Consider the following 14,889-nt stretch of genomic DNA (forward strand, 5'->3'; position numbering starts at 1 on the left):
GGCGTGTCCGGGCCGCGGGCCGGAGCGGGTCGTGCGCGCTGAGGAGGAGCCGCCGCCGCCGTCGCCGTCGCCGCTGCCGCCGCCGCCGCTACCGAGGCCGAGCGGAGCCGTTAGCGCCGCGCCGCCGCCGCCCGCCCGCCCCGGAGCAGCCCCGGGCCCGCCCGCCCGCGTCCAGGTGAGGTGGGGGCCTTCGGCGGCACCCGACGGGGTAGGCCGCGGCAGGCCTGAGCTCGCCTGGCCGGGCCGCGGGCGCCCGCGGGCCTGCACCGGCCGAGGCCCAGGCCGCACCGGGCCGGGAGGGGACGCGCGCGGGCCGCGGCGGGCGGGCGGGGGCCGGCCGGTGTGGGCGCCGGCGTCAGGCCCCGGGCCGGATTCCTCGGCCGCCGCGAGGGGCGGGCGAGGGGGGACCACGGCGTGGGCACGCGCCTGGCGGCCGGGCTCCGCGGCCGGGGCCCCAGCAGTCCTGGGAGCCGAGGAGCCGGGGGCGGGAGAGCGAAGCCAGAGGCGAGGGAGTGGGGTGAGCGCCTCCGGCGCGCAGAGGTCACGGCCCACGGGCTCGCTCCCCGGGGAAATCCTACAGATTCTTTTGTAGTCGTTGTCAGAGAACCGCGGTCGATCTGAGGTCCTTTTAGAAGTGTGCATACCTTTCCGAATGTATGGGAGTCCTAGAAAAATATGTATTTTTTGAACGCCATCTCTAACAAAGCTGTTTTTGGGGCGTGGGACGTTGGGATTTGTAAAATATGTGTGTGTGTGTTGAAAACACAACCTGCATGCAGTTGAACAATGGGGGATGGATGCTCTTCCTTTTCCGGTCTCTTCTGCTGCTAGGCTTATTAAAATGGGTTCTGATACCTACTGTGTGCAGGCAGGTGGAGAAGAACTTTTGCATGCGCTGCCCCGGGAGGGACAGAGCGCCCCCCCTTACCAAAAGTATTCATGTAGGATCTGTATGGTCAGTGGTCCAGAAGTGGGGAAATGGGAAAGATGGTCGTACAACCTGGTCACTACTGACATTTTGGGTCTGATCACGCTGGGTGGCGGTGGGGGTGGGGTGGGGAGGATGTCCTGTATATTGTGGGATGTTGAGTAGCATCCCACTAGATGCCCGCAGGATCTCTTTCCTTTCCTCCCTCCCCCCCCACCCCCGCCCCCAGTTGTGAAGATCAGAAATGTCTTCAGGTATTGTCAAAAGTATCACGAACATAGGAGAAGCACCCACTGAACTAAAGGATCTTTTACTAAAAGTTCTTCCGGCCTCATCTCTGATACATCGGGATCCAAGGCTCCCAAGAACTTGTACAAATTCAACTGTGGCAGCCTTAGTTTTCTTATCTGTAAAATGGAATGGAAAAATTGCCTTGCAGATTTAAGGGTGTGGGAAGCCCCTAGCAATGGCCTGAGCATGGTAAGCACTGAATAGATAATGTCATAAATAATCACCAGTATTTAGTGAGGATTTACTACAGGCTTGTTCCTTTACAGATCTTTATCTCCAGCCTTTGAGATAGGTGCTGTTGTAACTTCCATCTTCAGGACAAACAAACCAAGGCTTAGATGGGTCACTTGTTATGACCAGTCTCACACCATAAGGTGGCCAAGGCGGGATTTGAACTCAGGCCCTCTGACTCAAAATCCTTACTCTTAACCATGAGATTTTATCGCTCTTACGGTCACAAGTGTCCAGGGAATCCCGAGAGGAATTCCATTCAGTTTTCATTCACCGTCTTCTGTGTGCGAAGCTTTGTGCTGGGATCTGTTACACAATTTTGTGACTTCAGGGTCTACAAAGAGGCTGAGATATACAAACATCTCAAAATGTGGAAATAAATAATGTTTCTGTTGAAGCACCGGTTTTGGAGGAGCCAGAGTTCGCTTTGGATGTGCTGAGTCTGAGGTCATGGTGCAGCAAGTGGAAAAACGAGAGAATTAGGAAAATTCTCTTCGCTGCTTGCTTTATTGCTTCTCTCACTCTCTGCTTCCCATCTCTATCCTTTCATACTCCAGCAAAAGTTGTCTTTTTAAAAATGCAGATCTGATCATCACTCCTGATTAAAAGTTTTCTGTGTGGAATGAATTTTAATTCTTTTCCCTTCTTTAGGTGACTTAAAAGTTTGGGATCTCAGGTCTTGCATCTTCTAACCCTCCCTCCCTTTTACATTCACTTGCACTTGGACCTGAAACTCCATCCTCTCTGCCCCTTGTCCCCACGGCCTAGAACTTCCCAGTTCTCCACCTAGAGATGCTTTCCTCAGGCTGCAAGACCCTGCTCAGAGCTCGCTCACCATTGGAAGCCTCCTCTGATTGCCACTCTCCCTTGACCCGCCCTGGAATCGACTAACCGTTCCCTCGCCTGTGTTCCCATCCCATTCAATTGAGCCAAATTACATGCTGAATGGTGAGGAAAGTGCAGTTGCCGCCTTTCGCCCCTAGGTGGCAATAGTGAAGCGGCGAGGCCGGCCGGAGTCTGTAAGTCAGGGGAAGACCAGAGCAAAGCAGCCTACAGAAGGGAAGTGAGTTTTGCTTCCCTCCTTTAACCAACCCTCCCTGCCCCGCTGCTAGGCTCTCAGAGGCCGTGGCGATTACAGTGTGGGCAGATTTAACCACACGTGCGGTGAGGGTTATGCACCGGCTGATGTGTAAACGCAGAAAAGGAGACTGTTCACCTAGGCTGGGTAGGCGAAAGAAATCACATAATGCTTCCTGGAGGAGGCCAAGCAATGTGGGGGGAGGTGCGGGTTCGCCAGGCACAGACCACAGGGAACAGCTTTGCAGGATACAGGAAGAGCATATGCGAAAGCATGGCAGTGGGAACTGCCAACAAACTTGGTTTGTTCCGGGACCCATTTGGGGTCTGATCCTTCACGGGCAAGCAAAGCGAAGTACGTCGTGGCAAGAGGACTCCTGTGACTGGTGTGCAGAGGGTGTTGTCCTGTAGGCCAGGCCAGGGGTGATTTTAGTCCAGGAAGTGAAGGAGTCAGATCTGCGCACAGGAGTTAGAGCAGAGCTGGAGGGGGACGGTGCTGCAGGCCAGCAAACCAGTTAGAAGATGATCGCTTTGCTCTGTGTCGGAAGAGCTGCGGTTGTGACCCAGAGCTGTAGCGGTAGGGAAAGGGGGATGGGTTTGAGACATGGTTGGGGGGTAAGAGACACAGGACTCTGGGGGTATTTGCATGTGGGATGTGAGTGAGCAAGAGAGGACACCAGTGGGTGACTCTGGGTCTCCGCCTGAGGGACCGGTAGAAGGCTGGTGGTCAGTAAGAGGAACAGGAAAGGCAAGAGAAGGAGCAGTTTGAAATGCGGACACAGGAAAGCGTGCAGGGGGTATGCTGTGAGGCGGAGAAGGGACAGAAGGCATTGTCCATGTCCATACATGCTGGGACTCACTTTCATGATCACTGTTGGTTTCACTTTACCCAGGGCCTCTCTGTGTTTTGGCCAAGTCGGTGGTCACACTTCTGTAGGTTGAAAGCATGAAACGTGACTGCTTGTCCATTGTCATGGAGAATAGGGAGAAGGGGAAGAAACTGCCTCTTTGAGTAACTTCCAGCCTGAGTTGGGGGGAAGAGACCTGTGTAGATATGAAGTGGCAAAAGCGTAAGCGGCGGGTGGTGACGGCTTCGCGAGTGTTCAAAGAAAGGATTGTCTGGTGCTGGGTTTCTGTGTTTGATGAAAGAGCTGGTGCCCATACCGGTCGTTGTGATCAAAGAGGCATGGGCAGGAGTTTTTAAGGTGCAGCCAGTGGCCTGGGGTGAGTAAGAGAGGAGAGACAAAGTGGTCCGGAAGCCTGAGTGGACTGGTTTGGGCAGGCAGAGAGGGTTGAGAGGGTGAACTTGGAGATAAGTCTCGAAAAGTATGTCAGGGTCAGGTGGTAGAGGGTTTCTGGATACAGACGACAGGTGATCTTGGAAGTTTGTTTTTGTGGGGGAGACTTAAGGATGGATGGGCTGGTCAGGATGCCTTTGTGGTACAAGGTGGCCTGGTAGTGGCCTGAACAGGACGGCCGGGACTGGGACTGTTCCTTTATCTCATATACCCAGTACCTTGCTGCGTGCCTGGCATGTGGTTGGCACTGGTGTTTACTTGGGGGAGGGAGGGCCAGAAGGGGGCTCGGGAGTGACTGGATCCATCCACCCACCAAAGAGACATCTCTAATGGAGGAAGGATTCACAGAGGGGGAAACAGAAGGCAGAGGAGTGATTTGGAGGGAAAAGGCCTGGTTGGCTTTGGAGAGACTGGATTTGAAATAACCACGTGGCAGGGAGACCATTTGGGACTCTGTCTAGGTTAGAGATAAAGGGACCCAAACCAGAATAGTGGCAGCGAGATGGGGGAGAAGGAGATACATTGCCGATGTGCAACTGGCAGATTTTAGTGCCTACTTAGGTATGGGGGAGGGAGAGAGGTGACTTGGGGGACAAATGTGTCCTGCCACCAGGGGAAGTAACTCAGGGGAAGAAGAGGCTTGAAGAGGGGGACAAGGACAGGAGGAGAGGACTTGAGGGTGCCTGCAGTTGGAGACTGGGAGGTCAGGGAGGCCTACGTTGCCCTCGGTTTTGTAAGTGAACTCGGAGGAAGGGGACAGGGCTGGAATGAGGTTTATGTCTCTGGCGGGCAGAGTGAGAGGCCAGATGACCCATCCAAGCCGGTGTGTGCAGTTGATGGTGAGTGAGCGTAGACAGCAACAAGGTGTCCCACACACGTGAGGCTGGAGTGGTGAGCCTTGTCTGGTGTGACTCCCTGTGACTCCCATGGAGTTCAGGCCCATTAGAATTGGCATCAGCAGTTTGGATCATTTCCAGGGTTCCAGGGCAAAGAGTCAAAGCGTTCCTTCGTGGACCTGGAGGTGGGTGAAGTGGCCACTTGCCAAGTGTCAGGAGCTGTTTTGGGCACTGCGAAGCAGGTGGTACCCTCCCCATTTCACAGACGAGGAGACTGAGGCTCCAGGAAAGGAAATGCCTTACCCACAGTCGTTCAGCTGATCAGCAGTAGGGTAGTGTTGGGGCGCAGGTCTATCAGACTCCGCAGCCCGGGAGTTTGCCGTGCCATGTTGCTCTGCGGTTCTCTGAAAGAGCCCTGGAGTGCCCTTGACCAGCCAGGAAGGAGCGAGAGAACTCTTTCACAGGGCTGTGGAGCCAGTCATGTCCCCGCAAGCCCGCGTAGCACTCGGCCTGGGCCAGACACTGGCTGCCCCTGATGTGCTTCTGCCCGAAGCTTTTCAGCCTGGTGGGTATGGAATTGCTGTGACGTAGCCGGGGCTGGCCGGGTCTGGCGGCTCTCTGTGCCGGGGGCTGCGGGAAGGGGCGAGTAAGGAAGTACGTGCCGTGTTCACTTAAGCCCTCGCCTCGCATAGCAGTTATAACTGGGTCGGGTGGTACATTCACTTTCTCTCTGGCACCCTCGAGTGTTTCCTGGGTGACCTGACATTTCTGAGTCTTTTACCTTGGAGAACTCAGAATTTTACATCTGGAAGGGACCTTAGAAATAATTGAGTCCAAGCCCTATCATGTGATGTGTGAAGTGTCAAGGTTGAGCCTGAGGATATATTTGACTGTTCTAGTTTTGCTCTGGCTTGAGTAGTTCAGCAAGGCTGCTCTGTGAATATCAAATGAGACAGATTCTCAGGGGTGCCTAATGGGAACTAGTCTTGGTGCTTTACGTGTATATTACCTGTGTAAGTTTTCGCGTCCTTTATACACATCTCTCTTCCCTATGTGCATAGTGGTAATACTACTGATGGGAACGGCATTGCTGAAGTCTCACAGACAGCCAGGATTGTTGAAAATAGTGCAGTGGGGCTGAAAACCCTCAGAGATCATCCAAACAGGGTTTCTCCCTGGTACACGCAGTTACTGGAAATGTTTCCAACTCAGCAGGAATTGCTTTGCTAAACTAAGTTTCCCTGTTTGCCCTCTACAGTGGAGTTTGATTCTGTGGGATGGGACGGGTAAGTAAGTAAAAGTAAGGTACTGGGCATCTGGGTGTCTCAGTTGGTTGAGCATCTGACTCTGGGTTTCAGCTCAGGTTGTGACCTCGCGGTCGTGGGGTCGAGCCCCCTGTTGGGATCCATGCTCAGCGTGGAGTCTGCTTGTCCCTCTCCCGCCCCTTCTGCCTCTCGCCCGTTTGCTCTTACATTTTCATTCTAAAATAGGTAAGTAAATCTTTAAAAAAAAAAAAAAGTAAGGTACTGAATATATTAAGACTGTTAGTACAATTTTCAGCTGCCCTTTAACATGAAGTGGCAAATATACATGATTCCCAGGTGACTCTGAGACCTGGTGTCTGTCCATCTCCGACCCCACCGGCCCTCCAGACTTTCACCAACGATGTGGGTGCAAAGCAAATAATTAGGAGTTAGAATGATTCGTGCATCTGTAAAGTTTTGGGCTAAATGGCGTGTGGGCTCAGGGAACTGGAGCAACCTATTGTCCAGGGGGATGTTTCACAGATGAGTGAGGAGGTGATGGAGAGAGCAGACAGTCTCTGTAAACGGAGCAGCCGGAACAGAGGCACGGAGATAGGGAGGTCTGCCGCCCTCTAGGGAAGAAGCTGGAGCAAAGGGCCACGTTGCGAAGTGGGGGACTGCTCTGTAGTGACAGTTGGAGGCCCCGTGCTGCCACTGTGAACCGTGCCATGGCTGACCCTGACCGTGAGCACAGTACTGAAGCCCCTGAGCCTCAGTGGGCAGGGCCGCCATGGACAGGGGCCTCTGAATGTGCTGACCTGGAGACGTCTCCCTGGAGAGCCCCCGAGCAAGAGGAGACCGCCTGACAAGCCAAGGGGCGGCCAGAAGTGGCTGCAACTTGGAAGTCACTGATTGTCAGGGAGAGACAAAGGCCCAGCTGTGGTTGGTGCTTGACAGAAGTTGGCTTGGCCAGGGATTAGGGACGTGGATTTGGAAAGGTCAGGGGGAGGAACACAGAGAGGGCGGCGCGGCCCTGCAGCCTTGAGAAGCCACGCTCTGTTTGGGGTTTGGGTTTCTCCGTCGTGGGCAGTTGACCTAAGAACTGGGTCCGCAGAGGCTGCTCAGCCTTATGGGGGCATCGGAAGGACCCCGCATGCTGTGGAGTAAGGCTCACTTTTTAAATCTTTTAAAATTTGTTTTCAAGTTCACTTGAAATCCTGGTGTAGGGTTCTTTGAGTTTTGACAAATGCGTGAAGTCGTGTTACTACCTCTGCCATCAAGACATGGGAGGTACAGTCCCCAAGAACAGAAGTGCTCTCTTGTGCTCCCCCAGCGTTCTCAGCACCCCGCTTGCTCCCTGCCCCTGGCCACCGCTGGTCCATCCCTGCAGTTCTCCTTCTGCCAGGAAGTGCCCTTACACTACACAACCTCGGAGTCGGGTTCCTTCCACTCTGCAGAGTGTATTTGAGACTGATTCAAGCTGCGTGGATGGTAGCTTTCCTTACTGGGAGCAGAGCTCCGTTGCGTGGCCTTCCCTCGTCTGGCCGCTGATGGCTCCAAGGGCATCTGGACTGCTGCCGTTTGGGGCGTGACTGAGTAAAGCTGCTGTGAACACTTGCGTGTGGGTTTTTGTACGAACGTCGCTTTGCATTTCTCTTGTATGATTACTAGTATAGAATTGCTGAGTCTTGGAAAGCGTATGTTTCAGAAACTGCCCTGACGTCTTCTAAAACGACTTTAAGGGACACCTGGGTGGCTTGGTTGGGCGACTGCCTTCCGCTCGGGTCGTGATCCCGGGGTCCTGGGATCGAGTCCCACGTTGGGTGCCTCCCTGCTCTGTGGGGAGTCTGCTTCTCCCTCTCCCTGCCATTCTCCCTGCTTGTGCTCTGTTGAGTAAATAAAATTTTAAAAAAATTAAAAAATAAAGCAACTTTAACATTTTTACATTTCTACCAGCTATGCATGAAAATTCTGGTTTCTCCATATCCTTGATAACGTCTGTTCTGTTGTCGTCTGCCTGCTTTTGTTTTATTTTGGTTTAACAGTTCTAAATGGGTGGCGTTGTCTTGATTCTCATTCCAGATGGGTAACGGTATCTTAATGTAGTTTTAATCTGCACTTCCATAATAACTAATAATGTTGAGCGTCTTTTCATGTGCCTGTTTGTCATCCCTATATCTTTTTTGGTGCGTTGTTTGTTTGCATCTTTTGGCATCTTTAAAATTAGGTTGTCTTCTTACTAAGTTTTGAGAGTTAAAATATGTTCAGAATGCAAGTCCTTTTTCAGATGTGTGATTTGCAAATATTTTCTTTCTCTATGTGGCCTGTAAGCTTTGCAGAGCAAAAGTTTTACATTGTGATGGTATCCAGTTCGTCAATTTTTTTTTTTTTAAAGATTTTATTTATTTATTTGACAGAGAGAGATCATAAGTAGGCAGAGAGGTAGTCAGAGAGAGTGAGAGGGAAGCAGGCTCCCTTCTGAGCAGAGAGCCCGATGTGGGACTTGATCCCAGGACCCTGAGATCATGACCTGAGCCGAAGGCAGCGGCTTAAACCACTGAGCCACCCAGGCGCCCCCAGTTCGTCAATTTTTAAAACTGGATTGTGCTTTTGGTGTGGTATCTCGGAAATCTTTGCCTCACCCCGTGTCATAAAGATTTTCTCTTAGAAAATTTCCTTTTTTACATTTTAGAACAGAGGTCGTCACACTTTTTCTGTGAAGAGCCAGATGGTAAATATTTTCAGCTTTTTGGGCCATCTGGTCTCTGTCACAACTACTCAACTCTGTCACTAGTGCAAAAGCAGCCACAGACAATACATAAACAAATGAGAATAGCGGTGTGCCAATAAAACTTTATTTATACAAACAGGTGGTGGGCCATCCACTGTTTAAGAAAGTCATCTTTTTACCGGGCATGCAAGACACCCCACTCTGAATAATGAGAATGGGGTCATTATTGCTCAGTTCATCATCCGTGAAAGCAGAGGGAAGGAGAAGACGGGAGAGTAGGTCCCTAACTCAGAACAAAGGTGAGGAGAGGGAGGGATGAAGAAAAACAAAGGAAGGGAGAAGAGAAATGTTTGAATCACATTTCGAGCAAATGTGCATTTTAATTTTTCAGAGTTAACCCCTGCACTTGGGTTCAGGCTTCAGCCAATGTGTGTGTTTGTGTTCGAGCTGATGATCTGTCTGAAAGCCTCACGGCTGCAAATGCGTTAACAGATCTGTGGAGTTTCTCATGATTAAGCCCATTAATGCAGGTGGTCACATGCTTTCTCCTGAAAATTGGTGTTTATTTAATTCGTATTTCCATTATATCCAGCAATTCACTTGTACCTGCTATGGGGTCGTGGGGTCCTCACACATACTTCCCCGCACGTGCGTGGTTATTTCTGGAGAACGGATCCGACGGTTCCGCAGGAGGGGCTGGCATTGGTGTGAAACTCAAGGGCATCCTCCAGAAGGGCTGTAGCGTTTCACGCTTGTGTCAGCGGCGTACCAGGGTATCCGTCCTTATCCTTCTCTACGACGCCAGATTTTGTCCATCCTGGGCGGTCTTGTTTCTGACCGACAGAAGGTGGCATCTCTTTTGACTTCACCTTTTCCTCATTATTTGTGAGTTCGGGCTCTTGGTTTATTAGCGTTTGATTGCTGGCATCTATTAGTTGGGGCTCATATCCTTTGTCCCTTCTCTGTTAAGGATGTGTCGTCTTTCTGGTGAGTTTGGAGATGCTCGGAATCAAGTGGTCTAAGCGTTGGAAGTGTTGACATTGGGGGCTGGACAGTTCTTGGTTGTGGGGGCCATCCGGGGCCTTGTGGCACCGCCGGCCTCTCCCCACTAGATTCCGGTGGCACTTCACTACGCGCAGTCGTGTCTCCAGACACGGCCCGGTGTCCCCTGGGGGGCCGAATCACCCACGCCAAGAACTGCTGGCCTAAATAATGTAGTAGGTAGCGAGCATTTTCTCGCAAGTCCGCTGCTTGTCTGTGTGTGGTGCCTCCTGCCGCACAGAACTTCTTAATCTTAGGAAGTCTGACTTGCCAGTATTTTCTTTTAAGCTTTAGTTGCTAACCTGTTTTATAAAGAACAGGGAGCATAGAACATTTTCAAGTAAATAAAAGAAATACTGGGAGAGTACACTAACCTCGCACGTTGTGTATAGTCCAAATCAGGAGGCAGGAAGGTAGAGAAGTCCCACCTGTTTCCAGCAGGGGAAGAAAAACCCAAACCCAAAACCACACCTAAGCCCTCTCTCGGTGCTGACTCAGGGGGGAGGTGGGAGCTGTGTTCAGGTTTTTATATAACCACTGGCAAGGCTATTTTTACAGAAGGCTGAGTGCTCCTGACAGCGGGCACTGGGTTTTCAAGCATAAAAGCAGGGCTGGGCAGAGGGATCCGGAGAAAGGGATGGGCTGACCCCGAGACCTCCCGGCTGGTGGGCCGCGGGGCCTTTTTCCGGTGATGACACTTCAGCCCCATGGGAGTGAGTGCCTGCATATTTAGAGGCAGGGACGCGGGACATCTTAGATGATGTGGCCGGCGCGGCAGGACTTGTGAGCAAGCCCAGCGCGAGCTGTGCTTTCAGAAGAGCGGTCCCGATGCTCTCGGCTGCGTTGATCCGGACTCTCCTTGAAGCCGTCGCTGTGCGGTGGTGTTTGCCACTGAGAGAGAAAACCTCTGCGGACGGCTAAGGGCATTCCAGAGCCTGCAAGCTTTGAAGACCACGTTCCTTCAACTGGTAGAGAAACCCTGACCTCTTCACCAGTCGCCATGGCCTTTGGAATAGAGGGATGCAGGGAACCATTGTCTCCCTGCCTGAGGATAGAGACGGGGCGCCGGAGTCGGGGTGCTCAGGTGCACATCACGGCCTCCTCAGTACCCAGCTGCACTGTGGTGCGCGCAGAGATGCGAGAAGGCAATCGGGAAGCTTCGGAAAGCTCTCAAGACAACCCAAATGCTTTTCACAGGAGCTTGAATGTTGGTGCTGGAATTGGTTGTCGGTGTTTTGTTTTGTTTTTTAAGTCAGCTCTGCACCCAGCGTGGGGCCTAAACTCAGGACCCTGAGATCCAGAGTCACACACTCCACTGACTGAGCCGGCCAGGCGCCCCCGTTTGTTTTTGAAGCGCCCTAGTAAGTAGAGACGGCTGTTGCTTTAGAGCAGTTTCAGGTTTACAGAAAGACTGCGAAGGAAGTACAGGGCGGGTGTCGGTCAGAGTCTGCCCTCTCAGGGACGTCGTGTGTCGGTGTAGTATTTTGCTAGAATCCGCGAGCCGGTGTGGATATGGATCAGCTTAAGCGCTTAGTTTGCCTTCGGGTTCAGTCTCCGTGTCGTACCTTCGGTGGGTCTTGCCCAGATACGTGCTAACCTGTATGCACCATGACAGGATGACCCCGATAGCCGCACCACGCTGAGTCCTCTGCGCCCCTCTGTGCCTCCCGCCCTTCCTTCTGAGCCCTGACAGCCACTGGTCTTCTTACTGGCTCTAGGGTTTCATCTCTTCCACGATGTCCTACAACTGGGGTCGCCCGATGTGTCGCCTTTCAGACTTAACGACACACAGTTAAGGCCTCCCCCAGTCTCTGGCTCCCGAGCTCATTTCCTCCTGTCACCGAATAACGCTCCATTGTGTGCAGGCCGCGACAATTGCAGTTTGTTTTTTCCTTCGCCTACTGAAGGGCATGCCGGCTGCTTCCAGCCACGGGGGCAGTTATGAATAAAGCCGCCGTAAACCTCCACGTGCGGGTTTTTATGTGAAGTTGAACTTGCAGCGTTGAAAAGAAAAAACCCTAAGTGCCAGTCTTTCGTTTTGCCTTAATGTTCTGCAGTATGGACGTGTGGAATTTACTTGGTTTTTCTCCCCCCTCCGCAGATTTTTAAAAAATACAATGTCTAATGGTTATGAAGACCACATGGCCGAAGACTGCAGGGATGATATCGGGAGAACGAATTTAATTGTCAACTACCTCCCTCAGAACATGACCCAGGATGAGCTGCGGAGTCTGTTCAGCAGTATCGGGGAAGTCGAGTCTGCAAAACTCATTCGGGATAAAGTAGCAGGTAAAGAAACCGAGAGGGCTCGTAGGGGGGACTGGGGGGGCCCCACTAAGCACCGGCTTCTGTGCCCGCGGTTCCTCAGGGCAGAGGAGCCACAGCCCTGCGACGACGGTTGTCAGGTTCCGTTGTTATCTCAGACTGTATTTGCCACCGCCCTGGTGGCAGATTGGACATCGGTTTCCAAAAAAGGAAAAGCTCCTCATGAGACAGAGCATGTACAAAGTGAGATGGTGGGAGGGTGGGAAGACGAGGGGACACCAGAAATGGGGACGGCTCTGACCGCTGGAAGGGAGCAGAGAACATGCGTGACAGCCCGGCCTGGCTCGTTCCCGTGCGTGGAAGGGCCTCTGGTCCAGGCAGGCCCTTCCCTGTCTTCCTGGGTCCCCGTGCGCGGTCAGGCCCGTGGCAGAACATGGAGTATCCCTGTGCTGCTTCAGCTGGGACATCTGAAACACGCGGAGCTTGAACTCTTGGGGGGTGAGAGCGGGGCTCCCCGTGGATCAACAGGCAGGCCGTCTGGTTGGATGCCGGCTGAGAGCCCTGTTCTCCACTGCCTCCGCCTGCGACCTTTAAGCCTCAGTGTCCCCACACCTAAAGTGGGCATGGTGGCTCCTACGTCCTAGTGCTTACCTGCCTCATAAGGGTTTGCAGACACCTGGGAAGGCTGTCCTTATGGCGCAGCCTCGACCCGAGAGTATGGTTTCAGGGAGGAAAACATGGAAAGATCAGGTGCTATGAAGCACCTCCTTCCTTCTGTCCCTATGGAGGAACATTGCTTTAAGGAGCTGTCCTCCTCCTCCTCCTCCTGTCTCCTCCTCCCTTTCTTTCTACCCTTATTCTCCCCCACCCCTGCCCCATCCTCTTCCGTCATCCTTCTTCCTCCCTGTTCCTGTGAGCTGAGGAATGGGCAGACAACCCCACACCACTGCCACCCACCAAAGAGGGCTCTGGCTGCCACCCTGGGATGTGAGACTATGGTTCTCTGCACTGAAAACTAATTTAAAAGTTAAACAAAACACAAGAAAAACTGCATTATGGAAATAAGATAATATCTTGTATTCTGATCTGCATGAAAGTAATACATTAAGCCCTATGTACCCATCGTCTTACTTCATCGATTCTCGGCTTTTGCCAGGAACCTGAAGTTGCCGGTCTCTGGGCTGGGTCCTGTCGAGGCCGGCTGACTACTGTGTAGGGAATTAGTTCATCAGAGGGGGCACTGACTTCAGCAGTTTTTTAAGGACTCTTCCAATTCTGAGTCTGTGATTTAATAAACATCTTCTAACCAGGAATTGTAGATAATTATTACACAAATTTTAACAGTGTTAGAATGTTCTAGAAGCCATTATCTTTCTCCTGTTTTGGGAGAGCATCTGCATAAAAGTCCTTGTTCAGAGGCATTTTAAAATTCTCCTATGCTACTAACAAGTCTTGCCTTTCTCCTCTAATGTTCTGACGGAAAGGAATTTTTAGCCCCGTGGATATTCCTGGACATTACAGTCCAGTTTTGCCAGCATTCTCACGGTACCTGACTCTTTGTTCACTTGTTGTGGTTTCAAAGGAATGTGAGCTCTGATGATAGCAACACCTAGATTTGGCAAGATCAGTCCGGAGAGAACTGGTTTCGGGAATGGGGTAAAGGCAACAAAGTGTAATTTGGAAATTAGTTCAGTTCAGAGATAAGCTTTTCCTCCTCTTCGGGCAAGATAAGTGTAACGTAGGGAGAGCTGTGGAGTCTGTGGTCGCAGGCTCGGATCTCAGCCCTGCGTCTTGCTAGCAGTTCCTTACATTGAAAACAGCCTACCTTCAGGAGAGGCGCGCTGCGTCCACTTCTCTCCTCCTGCCGCTGGTGTGCGGAAACCTCGCCAGCTGCGCGGCCCCTCTGTCCTCTGTCAGGCTGCTCTGGTGAAAGCCCAGGCAGGGAAATGTTCATCCAGGTGCTCCCTCCTAGCTGGGCTAATGAAGCCCACCCTGGAGAGAGTCTTGCATTCAGGCAGATGGGTGCCCTCTCAAAGGCCCTTCCCAGCAGAGCTCAGCCCACAACGCAGGCATCCCCAGCCGCCCCCCCCCCCCCCCCAGCAACCGAGTCTGCACCCTTTACCCTGGGCCGGTGATTGCCTCCCACCTCGCTGGGAAAATAACAGTGTCTCCACCCTTGCTCCTGTCCACGTCCTGGGAACCTCAAGCTAGGCGAGCACCTGCTTGCCTGGGTCTCTTTGCGATCGCCTCTCCAGCGTTCAGACACACATGAGTGTGTCTGTTCTCTTTAAAAGAATCCTTGCTGAGGTTCCCTGACCCTCCAGCTCAGTGTCTCTCTACTCGAGACACTTGGGACTGGACAATTCTTGGGGGCAGAGGTTGCGTCTTACGTTGCGGAATGTGGAGCGGCATCCCTTCCACTTGCTGGATGCCAGTGGCATCTTCCACGTCATGTCAACTAAAAAAAACGTGCCCCTAGACGTTGCCAGGTGTCTCCAGTATCCTTCCTCGCTGCTCTAGCTTTTGTCCTCCCTCCCCTCCCATTCACAGAGCCATCAGTTGATTGTCTTCTCTTCCTTCTGGAAGCTTCCCCTCCTCCTTGGCTTCTGTGAACCAACTACCTGGCTTTCTCCCCTCCCTGAGGCCTTCCTTTCCCTCTTACAGCTCCTTCCTGGCCATTAACTTAGACAGTCCTTAGGGTTATTCCCAAGCTGCTGCTTCCCCTGGGGAGAGCGGATGCACCCCTGCAGCTTTCCGGTAGCCTCAGCAAGAATGTTCTCCCGACCTTCAGACCCCTCAGCCCCTCCCCTTCAGCCTTTCCCCAGCTTCTGCATCTTACCAGGTGGCACCAGTGTTCACTCAGTGACTGCAGTCAGAAATCTGAGCATGACCTTTGATGTGTGTCCCTGGCTGGCACTCTTCCTTCTGGATGTTTCCATCCCTTTCC

The 14,889-nt window shown here is 52.5% G+C and overlaps 1 protein-coding gene across 1 annotated transcript in view; it reads left to right on the forward strand.

The window, feature by feature from the left end:
- Positions 1-49: 49 nt before the first annotated feature.
- Positions 50-14,889, forward strand: part of ELAVL1 (ELAV like RNA binding protein 1) — a 36,792-nt gene continuing 21,952 nt past the window's right edge. The window contains exons 1-2 of the mRNA XM_045991989.1: positions 50-175; positions 11,779-11,966. Of these exons, the coding sequence (XP_045847945.1) occupies positions 11,795-11,966 (172 nt within the window). The 5' untranslated portion in view covers positions 50-175; positions 11,779-11,794. The remainder of the gene's footprint in view (positions 176-11,778; positions 11,967-14,889) is intronic.

The sequence above is a fragment of the Meles meles genome, chromosome 20, assembly GCF_922984935.1.
Source record: "Meles meles chromosome 20, mMelMel3.1 paternal haplotype, whole genome shotgun sequence".
NCBI lineage: Eukaryota > Metazoa > Chordata > Mammalia > Carnivora > Mustelidae > Meles > Meles meles.